Source organism: Harpia harpyja, chromosome 9 (assembly GCF_026419915.1).
Source record: "Harpia harpyja isolate bHarHar1 chromosome 9, bHarHar1 primary haplotype, whole genome shotgun sequence".
Classification (NCBI taxonomy): domain Eukaryota; kingdom Metazoa; phylum Chordata; class Aves; order Accipitriformes; family Accipitridae; genus Harpia; species Harpia harpyja.
The window spans coordinates 8,854,052-8,874,690 of NC_068948.1; the positions used below are offsets into that span (position 1 = coordinate 8,854,052).

Here is a 20,639-nt window from a genome sequence, read left to right on the forward strand (position 1 = left end):
TCATTCCCTCATCTGTTCTTTCCTTGCATTGTACTTATAAATGACAACTGTTAACACATTAACTATCCCAGGTTTTTGCTTAAAAACATCATTAAGCCAGGTCCTATCCCATTGAAAACATCACAAACAACACATGTTCCATAAAACAGGAGCTACAATTATATACCCAAAACCTAGTTTCCTAATGCTTTTTAACTCCATTATCTATTTCATTGTGAATTCGATGGCTGTCTCCTGTGAAAGAACAGTGGCATTTGCTACACCACAGATTTCACAGCACATCTGCCATGGTGCTGTAAATGCATGCAGAGGAGACTAAGAAAATGCAGCAGTGTATATCAAGTAAAAGTTCTATCTAACTAATCAAGTCCACAGGGACAGCATGCAGTGTCACAAGACATATCACTCTACACTTGAATGAGGTTGTCAGCCACTGGGAGGCCTGCAAACTGCTGACAGCAATATGCAGTATATGGAGTCTTCTAAAGTAGATGCAGTAGCTTTGTAAAGTACGTACCTGTTTCTATGGATGAAGCAAAAAAAAAAAAAAAAAAAGACGACATAAAGTATGAAAGGGTATTTGTAAATCTATCTTTCTGTATTGTACTGCTGTGAACAAAACCAAACTCATTTGAAGTATGTCATACGAACATGAAAAAGGTTACTTTGTAGGTTTCTCAAAATGCATATATACATTTCTACATGTACAGATCAAAACAATATGGAATATTCCAATACCATGTGACAAAATAAAAGCAATATTAATACAGACAAAAAAAAGAAAAACTAGAATGTTTGTAGCATTTTATAGAGAAATCTCATAAATTCAGAAATCACCCTAAGAGATAAGTATTCGTACATTTTTTACAGATGTGTGAACTCAAGTAGAGGAGCTTATTTTGTTTGAGCTTGATCTTACTGAATATAATGACGAAAATTGACATTAAAAGTGCCTATTGTTCAAACTCGTTGTAAGAAGTTCAAGAATGAAAGCATAAGATTTTCTCCTGTCCTTTACTCAAGTCATTGAAGAAAACCACCATGCTTTAAGAAGTCACATTAAATCCCCCTATTAGTCTCACCACACATTCTTTCATTTATTAGAGTAAATACATTTGGAATGCATTTATTAATATATATTCATGCAGAACGGCAATGAACAAGCACCTTTCAAGAGCGTGCAGTTGTATTGCCACACTTAAAATTCTGAAGAAGGGTCTTTATGCCTAGAAGCTGTTTCTCCTGGAGAAACTGAGCAGCCTAATAAATGATACTACGTTTCTCTGTAAATCCTGTCTTGCTCAACTTTCTCTGTATTTCAGAAACTTTGCTATGAGGTCTTTTTAACTAACAGAATGAATGCAGAGACTCTATATTCAGGCTTTTCTTTAGAAAGTGATTTGCATTCTTGTTATATTTATTATAATTAACCTCAATTTTCAGTTTTATTTTGCCGATATACGTTTCAATTCCATTAGAATCAAATGCTTCTGCTCAGTGCCTTTCTACCCACTGACATGAAACACATTATTTAAGTATCAACATTATTCTGAGCAGTTCTTAAGAGCTGAATTTTCAGTGGGCTTTAAAGCTATATTTGAGAACATACATCAAATTCTGGTTGTGTATATATTATTTCTGTTTGTGCAAAACCTTATTTTTGTATTTACTATCTAGAACACCTAATTACATGTTTGTACAAACCATACATGACTATGAAAAGTATCATGTACTCTACAATAGTGTAGGAAGAGACAAAAACTGCAACCAAAACCTACATAATTAGATTTGCTTCAAGAATGTTTCCTTTGAAACAATTAACTGTCAAAAAATAAATTTGTTTAGAGATTATACCAGTACTTTGAACATACAAAAAGCACATACAAGGAACACTACCTCTATAATGGCACAAAAGCACATCTATGCCCAGAAAATGCAGCAGGCAGGTGGCACACGTTTGGTATCATTCTTTCCACAGTATTAAGCCTCTCTACATTAATTCACTATATCTTATTTTACAGAGCACCCTTCATTCAAAGTCTGGGGTGGGGGGTGGGGGAAATCAAGGTTGGTCATAACACAGAAAAATAGTTGATAAAGAAAGCCACAGAATGAAGGAGATACCCCAAGTGTGCAAATCCGTTGGCAGGGGGCAAAATTGAAAGGTTGGAGGAAGAGTATAAGTAAAAAAAGAGATGAGGAGGAACTAGGTAAGTGCAAATCTACTGTGAGTTCTGAAAAGGAGGTTATTTTTAAATTGCAACAGATAAGAAACCAATGAGCATCACAGAGAACAAACCATAGCCCAACTCATGGAGAAGGAGAGCATTTTGCTTGTGACATTCTGTACACATTTGAGTTTTGGAAGGAAGGATTGTCAAGAACTATAATTGAGGGAGTTGCTGCTTTATAGTCAGGAAGGATTAAGAGCAGCTCTGAAAGATGTGGAGTACCTCTGTTTCTACTGACTACAGCAGAGTTTGAAAGCACCTATAGTACTTATTTTTCTTTCCTAAGGTTTACAAGTCAGAAATATGGATGATTTTTCTGGAGAGAGTGAAAAAATACAGACAAGAATTACAAGAATATTTTAAGCCAATTTTCATGAATAAGCCAAGGATTTCTCCCTATGGGAGCAAATTTCACTTTTTGCTCATTTCCATCTATATCATGGAGTGTTTTAATTATGAGGCAGTCTCAACAAATAGATTGTCACAGCATTTTAGGGTAGCTAATTCTATTCAAAATGCCAGCAGAAGATGGGATAATGTCTTTATTAGTTCGGCTTAGTTTAACCCACCAACTTCCATTCACTAATGACTTCAACAATTCAGGATATTTTGCCCACCAAAAAAACGTAATATTGTAGAAATATTAAGACTTGGATATACCCTGAAAATCAAAGTACTACAAAGTACAAACTCAGGATTCTCCCCAGCTACTCAAAAGCAACTCAAAATCATTTAAAAGCTTGACCAAAATATTCTAAAAAGAATGGGTTGGATAAAATATTTTAAGATCTGAATTAAGCATATCGCTATCTCTCTGAAATTGAGATGTTGCTAACCACAGAAAACCAAATGAGAACAGATATATAATACCTGATATAAGTATAAATTAACATAGTGCTCAAGAGTCACTGGATATAAAGCTCATTACACCTTCTGACCCTAAGTTTTGACTGGAAAGTGGCTACTAGGAAAAATTTAGGAATGCACTTGATCTGTGTTCTCTTCAATAATAGATATAGCTATTGACAGCTATCAATAGATATAATATTGACAGTCCCTATATTATACTATATGTTATTCATTTACCAATAAAATTTCCAAAATTATCATGAAATTAACTGATATCCATAATTTCTGTTCTCTAGAATTTTTTTTTTTTTTTTTTAACTCAATTTCAGTAGCCAGGTAATATGACAATAATGTACCTGGTTATTCAAAGACAACTGAACTTTAGTGATTAACAATCAAGGTATTTATAACTGCTCGCTATAGGCCAAACATGCATTTAGGAACAGATAATTTTTTTCTAAGAATAATTCTAAAGATAATTCATTCCTGATGAATGCAGATGGCCCATGATCTCTTTTTAGGGAAAGTGCAAGGCTGATAACACTGACTGGGGGTAATACACTGAGCTACAGAATAAGCTAATGCATGGCAACAATCAAAGGTTTAAGGCAACAGGCAAGCTAGGACGCATAGAAAAACATGATAATTTTCCTTGTGTTATCTTCCTAACTTTGAAAGTAAATTACAAAATCTGTGGCAATAATGTTATTTCATATGTGTGTTTATCAGAACCTCCCTATAAACTAGTACCTTGTAATTTGCTGTATATACCACACTTCCCTTTTTTGTTTTGTTCTTAAAAATTCTCAGAGCATAACTTCTGTGTAATCAGGCTGGAGATAAAAAATGGCCTATAGGTGTAACAACCTTTTTGAACGAATGAATAGGAACATATTTTGAACAAATAGGAACATATTACAAAAAGCTGCTTTAGTGAAAATCTTCAGCTGACAGAAGCAAAGAGTGGTGACTAATGATATTAAAGAGAGGACGTGCACATGCTTGTGTATTTTTGGCAAATAGAATATGCATAATTTCGTTGTAAATAGCAGGTTAGCTAACCAGGAAACCATATCCTTAAAATGAGGTAAATTTAAAGCACAAAGGTATGGGTATTAGAGAATTTCAGAGTAACAGAGCACCTCAAATTTGAATTTCTTAGAAAAGTCCAGATGACTGAAGACCTTCACATGCTATACATTTACATACTCAAGAGAAAAAACCAAATCTTGCCTTACCCGGCCAACTAGTATTGGTTCAGGTCCCGAAAATTCTTCTAATACAAACATTTGATTCCAAACCCAACCTCTCTTGGAACGGTTCAAAACTCTTTGTTCTTCAGTTAGCCTTTTTAGTCCTGTACTTGATCCACTTGGTAGTACTTGAGATTGATTCATTGGAGCCATATAAATGGAAGGAAGGACAGTAATCCATAATATTATTAATGGAGTCCATGTATCCATAAGCATTTCCGTTAGTCTTTCTGGCATTGTACCACAAGCTACGCAAATCACCACAGAAATGAAATTATTATTTTGCTTTCCTCCAGACTGTAGCAATCCAATTCATCATGCAGTACAGAACATTTACTTACAGCTCCTCCATGTGTACAGCACAGTCAACGTAAAAATAGCTTAGATTATAAAAACATGATCCATTGAGTTTTCCAGTCATTAAAGATTCCTGGTGGGGGGGAAAAAAAAAGGTCAAATCAGTGACTAAAGAGCTTAGGAAAGCATTCAGAAAGATCTTATTTACTTTTACATCATAAACAAACCATATTAGGTTTTAAATTTGCAGCACATAATATTAGTGCCTATTAAATGGATTAAAAAAATAAATAAAGTGATCTGTGAATTCCTTCACTGCATGAAATAGTGAGAGAAGACCCAGATAAATGATTACACACACTCAGGAAAACATTTTACTTGCAGTTTGTCTTAGGGTCTGAAGAAGCTCCTGGCCTTCTTGCTAGCCTGTACTTTTTATGTAGTCAACTATAAATACTTGGCATGTCAAATAATAAAAGTCAAACAAAATAATGTTCTTGCATACAGACTTACTCTCTTTTCCTCCACAAGGAAAAAAAAAAAAATTACTTCTCATAAGTGTACAAGGCTCCAGCAGTACATTCGCATTTTAGTAATCATCTAGCTGCAGCAGCATACAGCTCAGCAAAACTGTCACAGGCCAGCAGAGGAACAGGACTGGTAAGTCCACTGTGAAATCCATGATCCCCAAACCAGACCACTACCAGAACCTAAGTAAGCTCATTTATGCATATCTGCACTACAGGACTCTTAGTGTCCCTCTCTCACTTTCAGAGAAAACAGAGTCACGTTTTATTTCAGACATTTTCTTTGATGGACACTTAGGAGCATTTTGTCCTTCTTTCCCCACCCACCCTTTCCACCCATTAGGCGGCCACATCAGGTTTCATCTCAGTGTAAATATTCCTTGAAATGCACAAGCAAGTTAACATAGTAGGGCTTGCTAATGCTGCACTGATTGGCAAAACCTGAAATGCAGCCATGGATCACTTCGAAAGATAGATGGGACATGGCTCAGAGAGAAGGGCTGCATTACAACTACTCTAAAAAGGCTGGAGTTATGTAAAAAGATTCCTGGTATATTTTCTTTAACTGATTCATATCCAAACAATCAATCTCATAAGAAACCACTATATACAAGATAGGTAGAAATGTCTACTCTTAAGCTTACACTATGTCCTAGGCTGTTTTTTTTTCCCCCCACTTTAAAATGAGTTCCTAGTGTTGCATGTCTATGAAAATCTTGGGGGTTTGGTGGTGGGTTTTGTTTGTTTGTTTTTGGGCGGGGTGGGAGTTGTTTCTTTTTTTTAGGTTCATACACACTCATGGAAGAGAATATCTGAAAACATGAACAACACCAGTAAAAGTCAGCTGTTATTTTAAAAGCAAACAATGTAAAAAGTAATTTTTTTTTTGAACTTCAGTAATTGCCAAAGCAACTGTGAAATCTGTTGCATGAAAATCTGAAACTGTGAGCAACTTGTCTTGTTAAAAGGGAAGAAGAGTTGTTATCAAACTAAAACTCAATATCTCAAGTAGCATGGAAGAATGGTAAGCTAATAGCGCAGTGCTTTGACAATGCATCAAGAATGAAGTGAATATCCATTACAGAAGTAACTGTGGCTTACAGGCCTCATCACTGACTGACATGGAAAGAAAGAAGTTGGAGAATACACTATGCTCTTGCAATGAAATTTTGGGAAAAACATGAGGGAAGTAAAAGAGGCCTTCAATCTCTCGTCATTCTCTCAATCCCAGAAGAGGATGAGGAGCAAACAGTCTAATTGACTAATTGACTGTCTAGGGAATTAAATGGAGGTTACTACTGCTGCTTTGTGGCACATGTTAAAAAGATAGATTTCCTGGGGCATGTTTGGTGGTAGAAGGTATCAAAAGAGAGAAACAGCCAAACTTTCAATTAAAGTGGTTAAGTGTGTTTGTATGGGATCCTTGTACATATGTGAGTGGACTTGCGGGTACACATGTCTGCCAGGGGACAGATTTTTCTGATTTCTTCATTGGAGCAAGAATCGAAACACAGGAGAAATAGAACCACTATAAAACAGAGTAACAGGCATCATCTTCAAACAATATCCAGGATTAAATTCAAAACTGGGGGCATAAACTGAAAACGCAACTTGAGAGTCCTTTTCTGTAGCTGAGTTTTCAGTTTTTATATACCAAGTGATTTTTGACCCAGAAATAGACGCCCACCAGAAACAGAATAGTACGTTCTTTATCCAAGAAAGCCTTACAAAAAGAACCCAAGTGGGCCATGACTGACTTTCTTACTCTCCCAGTACAAATTAGTATAGTTCTTTTTACTCACAGGACCAAATAATAATAAAGCACTTCTTTTCATATTCAAGAAGCTTTTTGAAAACAATTCCTAATTAATCTACACAGGCTGCCTTCTAAAAGAGATTAAATAAATGAGATAAAACAATATGATGCTCACAGAAACATTTTTGTCTGAAGAAAGAACAGGATATTTGTTTTTCAGACTGCCACTCTGAATCCTTGGCAAGCATTAAGCTCATTTCAGTGCATTCCTCCTCAGTTCCTCCCCCAGACTTCCTGCCTGTTACTCTTCACTTCAATCAAATTTAGGACCTATCCACTAGCACTAACGCATAACATTCCCTGTGGCTGGACCATCCTCACAATAGCTCCCTATTTAGCAATACCTTAAGGCAAACAAGAGTCAAAAGCACACCAAAAATATTAGTAATGCACATACCATTTCAATAAACCCAACTCAATGAAATAAGCCTGTGAAGAGTAGTTACACAAGATCAATGAACACAAAACTGCGAGATTCTCAAGTACCAACAGGAAAGTTAGGCAAGTGTTAGGCAGTGCAGGGTAAAGAAAAAAATCTGACGGGGCTTTTTCATGTATTAGTGTACTGCAGGGCAGCATGATCAGTGTGCAACAGTAGAGTTGGATAAATTTCTCTATAGTTCAACTTAGACTGGTGGAGCCTTTTGAGATTTATTTGAGAAACAGACTCTGATTGGGATTCACTGCTCTATCAGTGAATTGTGGCATTTACTTTGTGCAATGCATGGAGATTGTACTGTCCCCAAATTTCTTTACCAAATTTGGAAATGAATTTTCTTCTCCATTCCTGGGAGCAGAACACCACGTTGGTTGGGAGCTGATGGAAGGCATTATTAAACACTTGGCCCTGCAATTTTCATATAGGCTAATATGAAAATCAAGAAATGCCTGGCAGTTAAATTATAATCCTCTGGATTAGATGTGTAGGAGAAACTGATATGGCTACTAAATCAGGCTACTATAACAATATTAAAAAGCTACATGTAAAGGGAGATCTGGCAATCAGGGAAGACTAGCAGGTGAGGCACAGTAGCCTTTTCCCTTCTTATATTATGCCAGGGTCTAAAGAAGCAGTGAGTATAGAATGACAGCAAAATTATTCCAGTGAAGCCAGAACTACCTTTTGCTAAGCAACCAAAAGAGGACAAGCACACAGCCCTTAAAGTGTGTGTTTCCAGCCTCATAAAGATTTTGTTGGTGTTGATAAAAGCACAATTTTTGCTTTGAATTTCCACATATTCAAATGGCCCTGGGCTGTTATCTTTAACAAAACTTCACTGCTCTTCTAAGTGGTTTCCTTGTATAGTGTATGATATATACAACTATAGATACAACTCTAATCTAGCATAGCTGTTGACAAAACAGCTTTAGTTCTTCCTTCATCCCTGAGAGTGGAAAGTGATGTTTAAAATATAAAGAATTTCTTTAATGTAGCAAAGAGAGGAAAGAAAATGTGACACTATGTCAGGTAGCAGAGATTCAGATAACTGTCCTATGTTTCAAAAACATAAGGCTGTATTCATAAATTTGGTTGTCCATGCACAACCTATAGAGAAATACAGATAAAGCTGAGTGGTTTGTTTTCCACTTACGGTATGTGCTGATATACTTTTAGAAAAATATTATTCTATTAACAGCAACATCCATCCTGGAGCAATACTCGTACAACTCTAGGCCATAGAGTGCCTAAATTTTATACAAGTACAACACAAAAAGTAATTACAATGAAGTAGAAGTTTATAACCTAACACTAGAACATAACTAGCATACCAACTTTAGAAATTAATGTAATACACACTGCAATCTCTTTTGGAACTAAAATCTATGTAGATTACTTGTATGAGTTAATTGCCTGCTTAAAGTTAGAACCAGGTATGACAGCAGTTAGTTATAGTAGTATACTAACTGATGACAGTTCTCATTTTGTATATGAGTGGTGGAAAGCTTTATGACGGCTAGTGTCTCTGATGTAACTAATTTTAGAATCATCCTGTAGCTTTAAAAGGAGAACACTGGAATGCAGTAGATTATTAATCTTTTTAACAAAAGTTAATTAAAGTAGTTTAATAGATAAACTTCTTATTGAAAAAGAAGCATGATTTACACCATGATCTTAGTTTAAAAGATTTTAGAGCCACTCTAGCGTTTCTTCACATAAGAGATACAGAGTGTTGTCTTAAGAATCACAACAAGGTTTTTTCCTTATTTCATTCTGCATTTACCTTATCCTTCATAGTGATGATATGCAACAGCAAAGCCTTTTGACCTCACTATTTCATTAGGGTGTATTATTCAGGTAAAAAAACCATGAAATACTGGTTATTTAAATAAGTTACACTAGAGACGCCAGACGAAATTTGGTGATCTTTGCCTAAAGCATTTTTTTTTTGGTAGAATTTTCAGGATTTTTTTTTTTTGTGTACATTAAATGACCCCTTAAGTATGCATTCAGAAGACTGACATCAGACTGCCACAACATGAGGAGGTAAACAATACTTAAAGACAATGGACTTCTAGTAAAAAAGTTTTAGATAACTTCATGCATAATCTCTACCTTTAATGCTAATTCAATATAAGCAAATCCATATTACAATACAAGCAGCCTCGAATAATTGATGAGGGGCGTTCATTTACTGATCACCTAGAGAGTTCCAACTAGCACTGTGTGACAGCAGGCAGATAGCCTGTGCATTTTGCATGCTTCCTTTGGAGCCTCGAAATTCCACCCAACCCATGTGGGCTCTCGTGTCCAGAAGAATGAATTTAATTTAATTTCTGCCCAAAATAAGGATTCTTATTCCTGCAAAACAGAGCTGTGGGTAACAGTTTTAATATAGGTTACAAAAATAAAATAGGAAGGTTAATCAGGTGTCCTTGACAAAAAATTTACACCCTGTGACTTCCTTTATCTGAAATTCATTAAGCAACAATGAGTTTCTCCTTACACTATCACAGGTTTTCCACAGCTCATGATCAGGAATTGTGTTTCCCCTGTCAATAGGTCTGCAAAATTGGGGTCCATTTTGACAGCCTGTACACAGGTATAGGTATTTTGTACCTTTTAGTGTTTCCTTTGTTAACATCCAAGCAAATTCCTTGTTATTGTTCAAATTACTATTTTTTTTTTTACCTCTGGCCATTTCTCTCCCTGCAGTTTTTTTGTCCCCACAGTAGCTAGGGTATCTTTTGGGGTTTTTTTTGACTTCACACTGTTCTTCCTGTTCCTTAAGCTCTTTAGGTTTACTTTTACTACTGCAGTTATTGGCTACACTACCACTTATGCTTCCTAGACCCATTTCTCAAGGATTCAGACAGGATCCTTTTCCATCAATAGCAGCAACGTGATGCAAAGCCTTCCCACCGTGGGAAGTACAATTATCTTTCCTTCATTGATCATCTTTTGGCAGCACAATAGAGCCTTAAGTTTTCAACAGTAAAAACATAAGGCCTTAGCACTCCAGTCTCACTTGTAGGAATAATTCTAGTAAGAATTATAAAAGAGAACTATGGTAAGGATTTTAATTTGCCATTAAAGCAGAACAAAACCAAAGTCCATCAGAACAGATCAAGACACCATAACCAACCAACAAATAACTATGTCATCCTTGCCCACATAACTTTTCTACATACTCATTCTGTTTCCAGGACATATCAGTTACATTGTACCTGAACTGGACTTTAAACTACCTTGGATAAGGCATCATTCTCATGTTTCCGCTGCAAAGGAGCGAGTATTTCTTGCCATAAATAATAACTACTGTTCTTCAGGAGATTACTCATTTGTGTAAAGATTACTCACATACCCCCCAAAAATTAAAATTAAAAAGCAATTCTCCGCTTCACTGCAAGATGAGGAGGGACTGAGGCTGTAATCAGACATGCTACTATGGCAGTAGCTCATATCATGCTTGCAGTGCCCACTGCAAAGTGTCACTTGCATGCCCTGGCTAGACTTTACTGCCTCTTTTATCTGCCAGCATAACTGTATACGTAGTCACTCCCTAACCCAGTTCTGTCAAACTGATCTTGTTAACTTAAATGCTTTTAATAGTAAGGTGTTTTTTAAACCAAATCATTTTGGCAGAGCTGGGTTAGGTCATTGCTCATGCTATTCTTCCACCAAGAGCAATTTTAATTTAAGAGGTTCTTGCCCCCACCCTGCAACATGCCAGCTGCATGTTTCCAATAATTCTTCTCCATTCCCATTCCTTTCTTCACTGCAGATGTGCTATTTGTAAGCCAGATCAGTGAAATGTGGGTTTAAAAACAATTGCAACCCTCTGTTTCAGGAAGTCTTTTCCTTCAAGTTTATAACCCAGATCATTGCACAGCTGAAGAGTCCATAAACTACAGGACAACAACAGAAAGTTTTGAAAACAGCTGTGCTGCCAAAGAGCATATGAAGTTTGACTATACGCTTTAGAGAGCAGTCAGACAAATAGTTGAATCAACAAAACTGGAGGATAACTTCTGGAAAAGAGAAGAGAACAAGCAATTAGGGACAATGAAACTACTTCAGTAAAACTCTGATGGACTACTAGTATGTGACTATGGCAATCTGATGTAGCTCTGTTCATTGATGCTGGCAGATTTTAGGGATGGAAATGTCTCCCACCATCTCAGCTGCAGCCAGGCAGCAGTCAGATGTGCTGTTCTGAGAACAGTCTGTCAGGAGGGGAACTCCCAGTGATCCTGACCACGAGCAGTACACACCACCACACAGTGGAGAGGGGCTGAAAATGGCAGCGAGCCAGCAGCCAGATTCTGGGCCATGCATGTTGCAGACATTGCCTCAAATCATAATTGTACTTTGTAGCTGCTCTAAATTTCACTGACTAACAGTGATTTTAAGGGACTGTTACGTCACCTGGAGTTAACTGTAACATAGAAAAGCATTATCCACACATCCTTTCCTTTGGCCAAGCACCTGAAATTTCAAAGGAAGGAAAATGAGATGGGAAATGTTATGCTAACTCTGCTATAGCAGCAGGGTGACATACACTTGAAGTATACTTTGTGCTGTCAGAGATGAGCAGGAGAGGATCCTGCCAATACAAGTACAAATCAATTGTCCAGGTTTATTTTGATATATTATGTGTGGCAATTTGCTTATGGCTGCTTAGAGAACCAAAGGCAGTTATCTAAAGAATTACTTATTTCAGCAACAACAGTAACAGACACTACCTTTCCCTTTCTTTTGGTCTTAGCTGTTCTGTCCTACACAAAAATGCACAGAGTGATTCAGTGTGCAAAGATATGCCACTTGATTTTTTAAGCTTAGTCATACATTGTTCCTTTTTATAGTTAAAGACATCTGAACAGTACTTTAAGTTATTGCATTCCTAAGCTTGTGTCAAATGCTAAGGGATTGTTTTAAGCACAGTTTTTGTCAGTCTGCATCAGGCATATAGCTAATGAAATCCATAAACTTGCGCTGAGGAAGGAAACACAGACATGCAGAAATACACAGGCAGGTATGGAAATGCAACAGTTTCTTCACTATTTAGACCTTTAATATTTATTGGGTAATTTATTCATCTATCTATAAGATTATTATTAGCAAAAGCTGGTTACTTCCATTTTAGGGGTCTGTTTCAGAGGCAAAGGAAGGGTTAGAAAAGCTTTTCTAAGATAAATTCATCTTCCTTAATTTCCTTACTCTTTTGCTTTAACTAGGAAACACCGTGACTGGTGTTCTGAGGTAGAGATGAGGCTGCTAAAGGACATAGGTCATTACACAACTTGACTAATGCTTTGGGATAAAGAGAAAATGACATGTACATTACATTGAAATATATCTACTTTAATCAAAGTAACATATTGTAACAAATTGTCTGTTATTCTGTGATTGCTTAAACATGATACTTTATCATACCTACAAAGTCTATTTTATGTTAGTGGCTACCTAAATATTTTTTATACTTTTTTGGCAAATATTTACAGGAAATCCTTTTTTTTAAAAAAAAAAACAAAAGAGTATCCTGGCCCTGAGATGTCATGCTTCTTCTTTAACTTCTATCCAAATCAACAAAATTTCTTATTGGGGACATTTTTGTTACTCTTCAACAGTAAAAACAACACGGGCCAACTTTAAAGCTGCCAAGTCTCTGATGCTTTGTATATAAAGCCGTCAGTCTTTCCAGAAGTGTTCACTACTTTACAGAACCAGAATGCATTTAAAAACCCCACCAAGTGTGTTATTAGCACTTCCAAACTATTTTTTCTACTTTGGTATTACCTGCATTGTGTAGTGCTCAGGAATTCCAGTCATGAATCCAACTGTGCTACATGTTGTACAGATACAGGACAAAGAGGCAGTATGCGCTCCACAGTTTGCAATTGAAATAATATGACTTGTTTGATTGCATTTCCTCTCCAACGAAATGAGTATCTACATTTTAGGGTTGGGGGGTTTTTTGTTGTGGATTTTTTGGGTGGCTTATTTCTTTTTCATGACAGCTGATACCAAAAGAATAAGCGTTAAAATGACAATATAGCTATTTTAGATCTACTGTAGAAGAAAAGGTATTTGCAAACTTCCCTTTCCACTTCTTATACTAAGAAAAAAGATTTGTTTTCAGGTTTACGGGAGTCAGATACTCCACTGATGTGTGTCAAAGCATTACTTCACCTCACGCCGTTGTGCTGAGAAGCTCATGGTGCAGGCTCAAAACAGAGAGGGAAGAACGTCAAAATCTGTTTGATCAACCAAGGTGGTCCAGAAACTTAAACATGACAAAAATAATTGTATCTGCATTGTTTTCATTCTATAGTAAAAGGAAGAAATGAACTGAAGTCGTTTTTATTCTCTACAGTCCACTGATTAAAGTGATTTTCCTTTGACTAAAATAGAACTGCATTACATATAGATTTAATAGCTTCAGCTCATGCCAGCCTCATCTCTCAGACTGACGCTCATTTTTACAAGGGTGTATTACATAATTTGAAGACCTATATCACTTTTAAGGGGGGGGGGGGGGGGGCAAGTTGTGCACAACTTGAATAGAGCTCATAAAAAGGCAAAACAGATTGGCCTGCGACTGAGAATTGGGTGTTAACCATGCTCTGCCTACGGCATCGTTTATCATGAGAGTTTCAGCAGCTGGGATGTGCTTATCCTGTACTTGCTAAAAATTGTTTAAATATTAATGGAGAACATAAATATCTTGCTTTATGGGCTTCTTTTTCAGTCGTTTTTGGATATACAACAGAGCTTTCATTTTCATTGGTTTTCTTTAAAGAATATTAGGTATTCGCTACATAATTAAACAAAACAATAATTAAGGAAAAACTCACAAGTTTTCCTGGCATGTATTCTGACTAAACTAAGAATATAAAATTATGACTGGTCATGATGATTTAGTGAAAGCTATATAAACTATCCAGCCATATACATAAATAGGTGTGTACATAAAAAAAAAAAATCTTGAAAAAGGAAAAATGTGAACATAACTGGACTTTTCTAACTACATACAGTACTGCGCCAGTAAACCTACTCAAATCTTTCTTTCTGAACCATACAAAATTAGAAGTGAAGGTCTTTAATTTTGCCTCATTGAATCTGATGGCAGTTTTACTGTCAACTTAAATGAGTTGTTTGGAAAGAATTAAGGTCTTCCAACATGAACTTACTACTTTTGTAGTTGCTAAGTTGAGGTTTTTGTTTTGGTGGTGGGGTTTTTTTTTTTTCTCATTTATTTGTTTGTTTGTTTTAATCTAACTTTTGGAAATGCACAAAAAATAAAGCCCACAGACTAGAATACAGAACTCAATCTAAACTTCTGCAACATTAAGAATTAAATACTGATGATCTGTTACTTAAAAGGCAATCATAGCTGTTACATTTAATCTATGAGAGGTTCACATCTAAAGTGTTGCTCAGTTGCAAAACTCAACTAATGAAGTGCACTACCTCTGAATGCATACAGTCCATTTGCAACAGTATTTAGGGGCTTTGATATAATGATTTTTATATATATATATTAAAACCCCATAAAAATATAAAATATATACACATATATGATTATGATAATCAGTGACTGCAAAGGAAATGGATTTAAATAGTTACCCAAGATCCTCAAATTAGGCTGAGCATTGCTTCCCAGGAGTAAGCTACTTCAACCAAACGTACACCAAATTAGAGAGTTGAAACTGTGAGCTAATGACTGCCAAGACTGACTGCTTTCATGATGTATCGAACTCCCACATCCACTTGCAAAGACCTAAGCAAGACACACTGAGAAACACATTTCTGAGCTTGTCTCTGACATAGGCAGGGTACAGTAGACACTTCTCATGGAAGGTTTCACTTACTCAGATCTAGGACTGGTTGACATTACTCATTTCAAATCCAAGCCAAGGTGCTGATCATTCTCAATTTCAAATGATTTTCACAAGACACATCATGCTCAACACCTTAGAAAACCAATTCTATGAGCATTATCATTGCAACTCATAGATAAAGACTACTCTCATGACTAAAGCAGCCAGAAATCAGTCTCTTGCCTGGAGTCAGATGCTTTAAACTCTATCTGTTGGTAACTGAACTGGTTCAGAAATCATCTTTCCTTTTCAGCTTCCACCTAGCACGTCAGATACCATCAGTACCCAATGTTTTTGGGGAACAAAATTTTATTAATATAGTTGAAATGTCACTCCATTGATGTTATTTACTTGGTTGACAAAATGAGAAACATGCTGAACAGATTCCAGAACAAAGGGCTCTATCTGGGCGAGGGGGGGGGATATATCTATATACACATACACACACATACATATTTGAAATCTCAAATTGGACTATTGGACTTTATTTTGTTCTATGTCTACCTACTGCTCAAATAGTTATGTTCAGAAAGCTATGAAGTGAGCCACCTTTTCTATGGCAACAACACTAAGGAAAATGTTGAGTTTCCATCATCTAATTTAATTCTATTGATGCGATCTTATGGTAGCAACGATGCTTAAAATGTTCCAAGCTCAAAATGCCTTCGCATTTCCCTCCCACTGAAAGAATTTAGTTTGTATTATTTTAAACTCATAGTTGCAAGACTCTTATGATACAACTATAGCGTATACTGTAAGCATACAATTGTCAATATTAATGGTAAATGCAAAAGGTCAAGCTTTATCAATATCAAAATGGAAAATGGAATAGAAAAGGAATGCTGCTAAAATATACAGTATGTTATGGTATTAGATAGGCTATAAAAATACCTGTTTATACTATGTAGCATAAGCTACAGCAGTTGCTTTCTGTTACAGAGTATGCATAATCATCACTTAGGGGTATGCAGGAGCAAGAGCTTGAAGTACACGTTCACATTTCTTTCTTGTTCATAAACTTAGGAGGTCAGTATTTTTTCCCCTTTAAAGTCTCTGAAGCTTTGAAAATGAAATTATCTGTCTATATCAAGGGTCAGGTGGGTGGGTTCCAGGCTCCTAATTTGGCTGAAAAAGTGCCAGCTAAAGTCTGTAGGGCTCTTAGGTCTTCTGAAATGAAGATTTTAAAAGATGAAATCTGCGACTGTGCAAGAAGAAATAGAAATAAAATTCAGGAAGCTCTTCAAGGGGTAATAGACCTAAATCTATATCCGTGGCTGATTGCGCGTTCTTACTTGTAAAGCTCTGTATCCTGAAGAAGGGAGTACAAGTATATTTTTTTGTAGAGAAGATGATGCAGCATAAGTTAATAGTGATACAAATAAAGTGTCCAGGGATCAATTACTTTATTTGGTAAAGGTGCAATATTATTGGGAAAATTCTAAAGATTACAAATGACAAAGAAAGTAAATTTAAATCTGATTGGGGGACTACTTCCCCCTTTACAACTCTGTTTTGGACTTCAGTAGCAGGAGCTGACGGGAATAACTAAAGTATATTGAAAAAGCACTGAGCGACTTTGTCGAAAGAGGATTCTACCTCATCTTACAGAGATGAAAACTTTTTTTTTTTTTTTAATTTAAATGAATGGTGTAAAAGAAGTAGATGTCCTATACAGGGATACTTATTAAAACCAGTTGCGTTTGTTAAGCAGGCACACGTACTTCTTATTGATTTTTTTTTTAATATTGAAGAAAATATCCAAAGTTAGTTTCTTGGCTAGCAGCCTGCTCAGTTAACAAATTGCTCACCTGTATAACTCAAGAACCAACTTTCATGAACTACTTCAATCTCCGAGGACACTGAAGGCCCTCAGCTTACAACTGGGCACGAAAATCAAAGTTCTTTATAGTCAGGATGCAAGTTTTTAAAAAAGGAGGGAGAGTTAATAAATAGCAAGCCTAGGAGGAAGCTATTAGAAAGCTGTGCTCATTCTGTATGCAGCAAGGTAGAACAATAAGGCTAAATGAATGAAAACCTTAGACCAGAATACCACATAATAATCACTTCCCTTCTTAGGGTTTTTCTGTCACAAACATTCATACAATTAAGCTGGGAGGTGACACTCCAGAGACCTTTTGGGTTTTGATGTTACCACATTTTATGGGTGTGGAATTTGATAATTTCACAGGTATGCAAAATACTAACTTCTTCTAGCTACTTTATTATTTTATTTAAAAAGGGTAAAACATACACTAGGGTAATTTTTCAGTCTTCTGAATGTATTTATTATTTACTTATATTTACTGAGAAGCCTATTATGAAGTCTCTTCTTGTTCGTAACAGTCTAGTATTGAACGTAGAGGAGGAATATCATTCATACAAAAGTACTGCATATTTCTCTTTATTCTTAAAGCAGAGAAACTCTTGAAGAATTTCCACAAGAGGATGAGTGAAGTTAAGAGGATTCTTTATCTATAGCTTTGGTAGTTATCAGCTCTATTCTTTAATTGAAACTGAAGTGAGCAGCTGTTGGCTTCCCTTCTATTAAGCACTAACATGGTAGATTTGAAACAATAAACAGTTAACGTTATTTGATTTCTTACAATCAGCACCGCCCAAAAATATCTGGCTGTGACACCCAGAGACACAAATGGTGAGCCATTTATGCGATCAAGTTGGCTGTTTAGAAGTATCAGCCTTTATGAAAGTTGGACAAGTATTTATTCCTACCTTCAGAAGAAAGACAGACTCGTTTGCATGAAACAGAGTATGTGTGTTTCTGCCTGCCTACAGGAGAGGAAGAGGGAGGGAGAAGTGAGGGTATAGAGTTTGATACCTGTTGGCAACACGAGCAGGTTTGTGTAATGCCGTTATATGCCAGGTTGGATTGATTCCACTCTATTTAGTCTGGTGTTAAATGCAAACTGTTTGAATTGAGACAGATTCAAGACATGACTGAACAGCAATGAACCACAAAGGAATTCCTGCCTATGTTAAGTGGTGTCACCTTCATGGCGGTAGGCAGTGTCTAAATAAGGATTTGAATTAATCTCTTCTATAATAACCACATAGAAACTGCCATAGGCTTTCTGTACTGAAGCTTTGCAGTGCCTCCCAGGCTCCCCAGCCAAGCACCGTATACAGGTCTGATACTGTCTAGCAGGGATGCTGTCTGACAGCTCAGGGCTCCCGATTGGGATGCTGCTACCCAGCAGATATTACAGCCAAACTGAATGTAAGGATGTGTTACTCCTCTGCCTTCCTCAAAGAGAAGATGAAGCGTTTAGTGAAACAGCCAGCTTCAGGGGTCGACAGACTCCTGCATTTCTTCTCTGGGAGCCTTAGCAGTGATGCAACTAATGAGTGACTGGAGCTAAGGGGCTTTCTCCCTGTCTGAAGTTTCAGCTGGGTACATTATCTGTTTAGTCAACCAAAGAAAGGGAAGGAAAACAACTTGTGGGACAGGGATGACTCCTGGCTAGTTATAGCTAAAGATTCATTCCCATCTCAGCTTTTAAGAGCAAGAGCAGTATTTCTGGGATGCTTTCCTCTCTGAAAGTAGGAAAGGAAGCTATCATACTATTCCTATTTATTTACCTAGGGGGTACAAAGCTTTGGGGGGAGGGAGGGATGGTGATAAATCAGGGGGATTTCCACCACCCCCCCCCCCCGTTCTTCCAGCCTCCTCCTCCCTCATTTACATATCTGGCTGGTGGGTGATTTTTATTCTCAGCACGAAAACTGCAATCTATTTCAATGCATGAATGCAGCCCTGCATCTACTCAACACAGTGAAATAGCCCAGAGATTTATTGTACTAAATAAGAAAACAAGGAGAAGAAATGGGTTCTCCAGCCTTGGAAGCAACCCTCTGTGATCCAAAGACCTCCTGATCCTTTAAAACAGGGGGGGAGAAGGGAAGGAAAAAAAAAACAACCCTCCCCAAAAAACAAAACAGGAGGAGAAATAGCCACACCGCCACCACTCCTCCTCCCAAGGGAATAAACCCCCCCCCCAAAAAAAATCCTAACTATAATCCCATGACATTTTCATTATCAGGAATTTCAAAACATCGGACTTAATGAGCCACTACAGTTCAGCCTAATACCGTACCTATTAACGAGGAAGGCACTCACACAGTGCACCTTGCAAGAACACAGACACTAAGTCAAAAAGAAATCTACAGAGAGACAGCCCTCTCCCAGTGAGACATAAATAATATTAATAAAATGAATACTCACTCTTTCAAGGACCAACGAAACCGCTTGCTGACAGCCACTTCACGCATGGATTGAAAGGGTGAGGTAAAAAACATTAGCCAGTCCCTGTGAACAGGCAGGGTTCTCCAGATTTTCTTTTCATGCTTTTGGAGGCTGCTGATGCTGGAGGAGATGCCGGTTACTTAGCTTCTCAGGTTTCTGTGCCTGCATGCTAAAGTGCAGTTATTAATTTCTCCCTTCGCACAAGCCAGCGGCAGCAGCACGTCTCCAGGAAAGCAGGGATATTCCAAATAAATCCACTAATTCCGGGTCTGAGCGCTCCAACGTGCCTGCCTGCCAAATGTAACTGTGAAGTGATGTGGAAAAGTGAACTGGGAGCCTCCCCTGACAGCTCTTATTGGGCTGATCTTGGAGGCAGGTCTAGCGCTTGGAAATTCATGTAAGCAGTTTTGGGTGGTGGTTTTTTCCCCCCCTCCCTCTCCTTCGCACCCCCCTACCCCGCCTTTAACCCGGTAAGCACACAACTTTTCCACAAACCGTGGAGCCACTCGTTCCCCGGAGCCGCCCGCACCGCCAACTCCGAGCCGGGGCATTTCCCTCAGGCCGGGCGGGAAGGGCGCGGGGGCGGGCGCCGAGGCGGCACCCGCCGAGCGGGGCGGGAAGGGGGGGGAGGCCGGGCTCTGAGGCGCGGGGGCCACCGGGGAGGCGCCCGCCGGGGCCCGGGCGGCGGAGCGGCACGGCAGGGCCGGGACGTGCCCGGAGCGCCGGCAGACGGGCAGCGGGAGGGAGAAACAGCGGCGGCGAAGCGCCGCGGGGGCAGAGGCGGCGGGCGAGAAGGGCCCCCCCCCCCCCCCGTCCTCTGAGGCGATTCCCGCCACCCAGGGGAGGCCGGGGCCGCCGGGAGACGGGCAGCGGACACGGCGGGTCGGGATCGGGGGGGTTGCGGCGCGGGGAGGGCGGCGGGCCGCGGAGGGAGGCAGGAGCCCGGAGAGGGCTGCGGAGGGGTGAGGAGCGGGCGGGAGGGGCAGGCGGCGGTTGTTCGTCTCCGTGACAGACGCCGCGGGAGAGAGAGCCGGACGCTCCGGGGACGGGGAGGGCATCCTCTAAAAACCCTCTTCCCAACAA

The 20,639-nt window shown here is 38.3% G+C and overlaps 1 protein-coding gene across 2 annotated transcripts in view; it reads right to left on the minus strand.

Annotated features, from left to right (window-relative positions):
- Positions 1–19,989, minus strand: part of CDH8 (cadherin 8) — a 150,711-nt gene extending 130,722 nt beyond the window's left edge. For both annotated transcript variants that reach the window (XR_008236710.1, XM_052797399.1), the window contains exons 1-2: positions 19,536–19,989; positions 4,319–4,763 (exon numbers count right to left, since the gene is read on the minus strand). Coding sequence is in view for 1 of the 2 variants with exons in the window: in XM_052797399.1 (XP_052653359.1) it covers positions 4,319–4,570 (252 nt within the window). In the remaining variant the exon portion in view is untranslated. The remainder of the gene's footprint in view (positions 1–4,318; positions 4,764–19,535) is intronic.
- Between the last annotated feature and the right edge of the window lie 650 nt (positions 19,990–20,639).